This window comes from Etheostoma spectabile, chromosome 22, assembly GCF_008692095.1.
Source record: "Etheostoma spectabile isolate EspeVRDwgs_2016 chromosome 22, UIUC_Espe_1.0, whole genome shotgun sequence".
Lineage (NCBI taxonomy): Eukaryota > Metazoa > Chordata > Actinopteri > Perciformes > Percidae > Etheostoma > Etheostoma spectabile.
This window is the reverse complement of record NC_045754.1, coordinates 19,788,553-19,795,955: the sequence shown is the minus strand read 5'-3', so window position 1 is coordinate 19,795,955 and position 7,403 is coordinate 19,788,553. Positions and strand designations below refer to the sequence as shown.

General features: G+C 43.3%; 1 protein-coding gene across 1 annotated transcript in view; it reads left to right on the top strand.

The window, feature by feature from the left end:
- Window positions 1-7,403, top strand: part of LOC116672596 (dynein regulatory complex subunit 7) — a 28,309-nt gene that overhangs the window by 14,475 nt on the left and 6,431 nt on the right. The window contains exon 7 of the mRNA XM_032504513.1: window positions 5,702-5,862. Within this exon, the coding sequence (XP_032360404.1) occupies window positions 5,702-5,862 (161 nt within the window). The remainder of the gene's footprint in view (window positions 1-5,701; window positions 5,863-7,403) is intronic.

Genomic DNA, 7,403 nt, shown 5'->3' with positions numbered 1-7,403 from the left:
TCCCACAGAAACTACGAAGAGCATGTAATCATTTCCTGGACTTTTTCCAAAACAAAATAGACTCAATCCACTCTGCCTTCCAGAGCCTCAACACTAGCCAGCCCCAACTGTCCACTCACAGCCTGCGTGCCCCAGACGCTAACTGCTTTCCAGAAATCTCCCAGCAAAGAGTTGCAAGACAGATCATCCAAAGGATAAACCCCACTTGTGGCCCTCAACCCCTTTCCTACAGCTCTAGTCAAAGCAAACACCTCTGCCTTAAGCCCTCTGATTACCACTGTAATAAACCACTCCCTCCAGTTGGCACATGTTCCTATCTGCCCTTAAAACTGCCATAATCAGACCACTTCTAAAAAAACCTACCCTTGATCCAGAGACACTCTCAAATTACAGGCCCATTTCCAATCTCTCATTCCTCTCCAAAGTACTGGAAAAAGTTGTTGCCGCTCATCTTCAGAACCACCTCAAGCATAACAACCTCTTTGAAAAATTCCAGTCTGGTTTCCGCTCTGCTCACAGCACCGAAACAGCCATGGTCAGAGTCACAAACAACCTACGAATGGCAGCTGATGCTGGCTCACCTTCCTCCTCATGCTCCTCGATCTGTCTCTGCTTTTGACACTGTGAATCATGCATACTCCTCAACCGACTACCCACCACTGGACTCACTGACACAGCTCGAACTGGTTTAAATCATACCTCACGGACCCAGAACAGAGTACATTCATTGGAAGCGCAAGGTCCCGGCAACACACGGTCACTCTGCGAATCCCCAGGGGTCAGTCCTTGGCCCATCCTTCTCATCATTTACCTCCTCCCCCTAGGCCCCGTCATCAGCCGCCATGGGTCTCATTTCACTGTTATGCCGATGACACAAACTGTACGTGAAATGAACTCACAACCCACTGCAACTACAGCACCTCGTCTTCAACACTCACCACCTGTCTGGAAGAGAATAAGGTGGGGTGAAACACAATTTCTCCAGTTAACAGCTCCAAAACCAAGGCAATCCTGGTTGGCACCTCACATCAGTCAGTCATCCTCCATAACCGTAAAACTATCTCTGTCAAGCATTCCCCTCTCCAAAACAGTCCCAATCTTGTGTAAGATTGATCCCACAACTCACCTTTGAAGCCATATCAAAAACCTCTGCAGATCCTCCTTCTACACTCAAATATTGCAGAAACTCGTTACACATCAACTTGTGTGATGCTGAAAAACTGGTCCACGCCTTTGTCTCCTCCAGACTGAGTCTGTAACCCTTTCTCATCGGGATCCCTAACAAGAGTCTCTGAACTGCAAATAGTCCAGAACAGTGCGCCAGGATCCTGTATGAGAGTGCGAAAGTACGACCACATCACACCATTCACACTCACTCAATTGGCTCTCCCGTTTCAGCAATGATGTAATACAAGGTCTCAATTCTTCACACAAAACCAATGCATCTTGGAAATATGCCCCCCCCTCTACCTGAAAGAAAACGTCATCCCTCACACTACAACACGTCCTCTCAGCTCAAACAACTCACCACTCGCCTAATTCCCAGAACTCACAGCTCAGCACCATCGGTGATCGGCCATCTGCTCTGCCGCTCCTCGACGTGGAGAGTGCCCTCCCGACCAATTTTCCCTAAAGGGCACACAGACTTTGGAGACTTTTAAAAAAAGGACTAAAAAACATTTCTTTTTAGCAGAACTTATGAGTTTTTACAACAGTTGCACAAAAATGTGGTTGCCATTATCTAGATATTTTACATTGGTTTTTTACCTGCTTTTTATGACCTGCCTGTAGCACTTTGAGATTGTTTAAATTAAATGCATTACAAATAAAAATGTATTATTTTAAAAGCCAGAAAAGTGTATTGCTAACATTTAATGTCCAGTGTTGGCCTTTGACCTTTTAGACTATAAATGCATCCCTTATTATTTTTTACCTATTTGTGATATGTGTGTCAAAATTGCATCGTAGAATCTCTTGAATTATTGCCAAAACTGTGTTTGTTGATGGTCACTGTGGCCTTGACCTTGACTCCAAATATCAATCAGTTTATTCCTGAGTCCAAGTGGACGTCTGTGCCACACGGGGGACACGCTGGACGACGGATGACCGGACCAAAACAAAACATAATGCTTTTTTGCCGTCAACGGCGGCGTACGAGTCGAGATGAGACATTTAACCCCAACTGGGTACAACATGAAGAAGACTCCCACCTGGACATAGCCTACAACGATAAGCTTCCTGTCTAGGCAGTGCACATAGAATACTACATCCTACTTGTTTTGGGGTCTCACCTAAAGTCAAACAACACCTCCTCCCACCCATCCTAGACCTCACAAGTCACACTGGCTACGCTGAGGTCCTCCAACAGACTTATCATCTACTGCTTGTATCTGAAGCCGTAACTACAATGCTCTGATTATTACACAATGTGTTATCTCAGTACGAGCCAAAGTGAATGTCTGGAATCTTTGTTACTGGCATATCTTCAATAGGATCAGAACTGAAGGTGGCGTTACCTGGCAGTTCTCAATGTCTGTTCTTCCTCCAAACAGTGTTATTTATTGTACCCGATCGAAAGTACAAGTCTGGGGCGGTTCATTTGTTGTCCCAAAACTAATAAACCACATCATTGAGCAACCTGTTGCACTGGGTGACATGAATGACAGATGCACTTTCCTACTAATTGATTGCTTAAAAACGTAGAAGGACCAGCTGTTTTAGGAATGGCTAGACCTTATTGTAAACAACAGTTTTTGTGCCCAGACAGAAAGTCATATTAAAAGACAGTACTGGTCTCATAACATGGGTGTTTTTGTCTTTCATTTAAAATTTAAGTAGATAAGAAAAGTAACATGTTTTAAAAGGCAATCCAGTTACATACGTAGTATTGCCTAACAGTAGTATGCGACATGACTCAACCCTGTTAAGATGTAGGCAAATTACCGAAAATAACTCACACGAACATATTACAACGATTTACAGATTTATAAATGATGTAATGATGATAAAACAGTGTGACATTACATATTTTACTCCAGCGGTTGGTATATCCGGATCATGTCCAAATCTGGTTCTGAAAACTGAACGCGCCGGCTGTTAGAGAAGTCCACTCAGGCTCTCACAAGGAACTACTTCATTTTTCACATGGGACTTCCACCCTGCCCTCCGCACACAGAGGTCAAAACACGAGGACCTGGCTGCAACTCAATCTACATGCTTTTGTCTGTGCTCACGGGAGGTTGTACCTGTGAACTGGAAAACAAACTACCATTCACTCAAGTGAATGCCTTTACCCTAAAAAACCATATTAAAGATTAAAGCCCGTGATGTGGTAATTTTGATTCTGCACATTTCCCCTCTCAAAACTTTTACTCAATGTACTGTGACCATGGGCATGCTTCGGCAGCAAGACTTGAATAATTCTTAGTCAGTATAATGTTACAATTGTCTTCTTTTGTGATGGGTTTATAGTTAAGATCTCCTGTTTGAAATACACTTTTTAATGTTCTTGTTCACATTGTGATGTAAGTAAAACCTCTATTTACAGGATAAAGTAAGAAGTCCGACCCGCAGTCATGCTGTCTCAAGCTCCTATTAAAAGAGATTATTGTACTTTACCTTTTTGTTACCACCGTAAACTATTGGTTATACATGGTAAATACCAATATAACTCCAACCTTGAAATGCCACTGCTAATAACTCAAAAGGACATAAAATTGGTCTCAAAAGATTTCTATTTGTTGTTCCTGAGTTCTATTTTACCCACATCTGTTGATTTAAAAAAGGACGTTTTTAGCAACCACTACAAAACCTGCTTAGATATTGAGTATGTAGTTGTGACCTGGGGCACAGCACTGCATTAACAACGTGTGCTCCAAGTAGGGAGGATACAAAAGAAGCTCTTATCTTCATAAAAAGAGCTTATCGTTTAATTCACCTCTGTCCCCCACCTAGTCTGGGTGGATTCTATTGTTTTTTGTGATAAGTGAGGTTAAAACATGTCTTTGATGAGCTGTGAGGTTCTACTGGGCAGGCTGCAACAAAGCAGATGTAACATAAAGGTGTGGAAACGTTTTCATGTTTGAAGCGTTCTGTGGTAAAAAGTTGTTGGCTTGTTGACCTCCCGCATCCTCAGTCGTCGTTCTGTGTGTACCACTCTCACCATGCGACTACTCTGGCTACAACATGCACACCGCACATGACAAATCACAACACACACACACCACACACAACCCCAACACACACAAGCATGCCACAGTCCATTGTCATATAACAACCTAAATTAAGTCAAATTTTTCTGATGGTAAAAATAATATTGCTATTATTTTAAAAGTCAAAGTTTTTCTGAACTCCAGTCCAGGTCTTGGTGTATTCAGTCTTGTGTTCAGGCCTCGGGCCGAAGGTAAGGGTGCAAACTTCTTCCAGCTGTGCTTTCTAGGGTTACACTTCTGTCCTCTGGGCCAGGGGGTCTCCAGGTCGTGAACGAGAAAGGAGACGCATGCAGTTGTGGAGGGGTCCAAGCAACCATCTTGCAGTGTCTGTTCAGGTTTTCATCTCTTTTCTATGCTATCGATTTACTTTGATATTTAATAATGCTCAGAGTTCTATGCATTAAAGGTGTTAGGTTCATGTGGAGTACTGGTAACCTTTTTTTGGATTGTGATGTAATCGCCCAGGATCTGGCTGTCAAACTAGTGGCTGCTCATCTCCTTAATAATAACACACACATTGTTGACGTTTACAAATAACCTCATTCAGTGGAACCCAGTATTCCAGTGGCTGCTTCTTTTAGCTTAACTCGAGTAATTGGCAGTTATTTTCCACTTTGGTGTAAAGAGACTGAGGAAAAATTGGACGTTATGCTGCAGTTGGACGACATTTAAGCACATCTGGGACAGGGCAAAGTTGGTCTGTTTTCTCTATATGTGTCCTTATTCTAACAAATCCAAATGCCCGATCCAACACGACAACATGTTAGTGGCTCTCTCATATTTTCTGACTTCCTGTCCATGGCTCCCAGTTAAGCTCATTGATCCTATGAAGACGTTAATCTTAAACTTCATGTTTAAACAGTCTCAGTAAGTTCCTCACGTGCTGGTCACTGTAGTTTTATCAAGAAAGTAGGAGAAAAAAGTGCATTTGTTGGGGTCTATATTTCAGTGCATCGGTCATCCAACTTTAGGCTCTATGAACATTTGGCAGCAAGGGTGTATGTGGTATTGATCAGATCATTTCAGTCATCCGTGCTCTGCTTTGAGTTATTGCTTTTAATCTAAATTCGCAAACACTACACAATATGTTTTATGCACAAATTGTAAAGAAACATACACATACAGAAAACAAACATACACACCTCCCTCTCATGCTGAATTTTCTCATCACTTCCTCCGTTTTTCTTCAAGACTCTACATCTCCGCTTTTACTGTATTCGCCGTAACGGACTGGCGCCCATCACTTTAATCTGCCAGGTCATACCACAGTCCTACACACACACACACACACACGACAGAAAACATTGGCATTCTGTTAAATGATTGTTGTTTGTGAGGGTTGCTCTCTAAATACTGAACTGAGATCTAGTGTCCTGGATGTTGACATGGACTCACAACGCAGCCGTTCCGCGTCCTGCTGTTGACGTAGTAGTTGAAGGGTCCACACGCTCTCCCGCATGCCAATGAAGTTTTCGTTGTCCGTGTTGTAGCTGTTCCCCTCAGAGGCTCGATGAAGAAGTTTTCTCCTGGACGCTCCGACCCTGACAGCACTAGCACCCAACGTGCACCCGAGGTCATGCGCAGTTGGGGCAGCAAGTTGCTGCTCACCTCTCCTGTGTCTGAAGAAGAGCTCAAAGGGACAGGAGGGAGAGTAGAACGACGGACATGGTTTCATATCTAACTTTATCACTTTTACTATATCAGCTTTATTGATAGTATCAAATCATAACAAGGATGTTTCTACAAGACACTTTACAGATGTACAAAGACCTAACAATTCCACTAATTCAATTCACAATTTATACTACATTTTTGTGATTGTGACAAAAAACTGTAGGGTATTTTTGGAGAACTTTAAATAATGTCACATAATGGTTTTGTCATCCAAAAATTCAGTATGAACTTATTGTTTGTTTGTTCTTGTTGGTTTTTACGAAGAATCACATATCCCGCTGTGTGTTTGTTGTGTGTGAGCAACGCAGCTTCGGTGAACCTGTTTCGTCTCTTTTGCGAATCAGAAAGGACTCTTAACTGCCGTCCGACGAGGGGTTTCACTAAGGTTTCTTCTCCTGTGATCCCTCTTCTGGATCACACTCTCGGCAACACAACAGCACAACGCAAGCAGGACATGCTCATGTCTGTGATCAACAATCTGGAGGAAACCCGTGTGTTCAGGTGTTGCACCACCCTTTCTAGTACTTTAGTACAAGTCCATGCCTTACTTGACCTCGCTTGTCCAGCCAGGGGACAACTGCTGCAGGCTGTTTGTCGGTCAGACCCATCTCTTTGACAGCATAGCCGCGAGAGTAAGGTCGTAGTGGACGCCGAAGCAGCATGCGGCCACAGCACGGTGGCATATGTCAAAACGTTGGGTGTGCTCTCTGCGCCCATCACAGAACTCATGGTGGGGGGGTTTGTGGTTTGAGAAGATGATTTATGGTGGAGAACAACTGCTTGGAGTTTCTGGGACTGTTTCTGATGACGTTTGAGTAGAACTGTGATCGTGCCTCTGTAAGTGATTTTGAGTAATCCTTTTGGTGTTCCCGAAAAGCTAGCTTGTGCACAGTGAGACCTGTGGCTTTTAGTCAACACCATAACTCAGGAATAGAAGGGGAGATTGTGAGCATATTTTACATTATTTGGATACTAATCTTAGGTGCTCCTTGTGGGATATGAGTCCTTACTTCAAGTAAAGGAGTACCTAGGGATTTTTTTGCTAGTGAGGGCACACTGGAGCGGGAGATTGGCTGGAGAATCAGAGCAGTGGGAGCAGTTTTGCATTAGCTTTACCGTAGCGTTGTGATGAAAAGAGAGCTGAGCTGGAAGGCAAAGCTTTCGATCTAACGGTCAATATTCGTTCATACCCTCACCTATGGTCATGAAGTTTGGGTCATGACAAACTCGATCTAGGGTACATGCTGGCAAAATGGGTTGGCGTCTCCCTAAGGGTGAAAAGCTCAGTCATCCATAAGGAATTTGGAGTAGAGCTGCTGCTCCTTTGTGTGAAAAGGAGCCAGTTGAGGTGGTCCTGGGCGCCTCTAAATATATTGCCTCAAAGTCTTCACTACATATACTATATTAGCCTGGACAATAAACTGCCACTTGACAAGTTAGTGGAAATCATACAACTGCAAACTTCTAGGTAAGACAGCATTTTGATGGCATCTATATGAGGGTTTCTGTGGGGTTTTG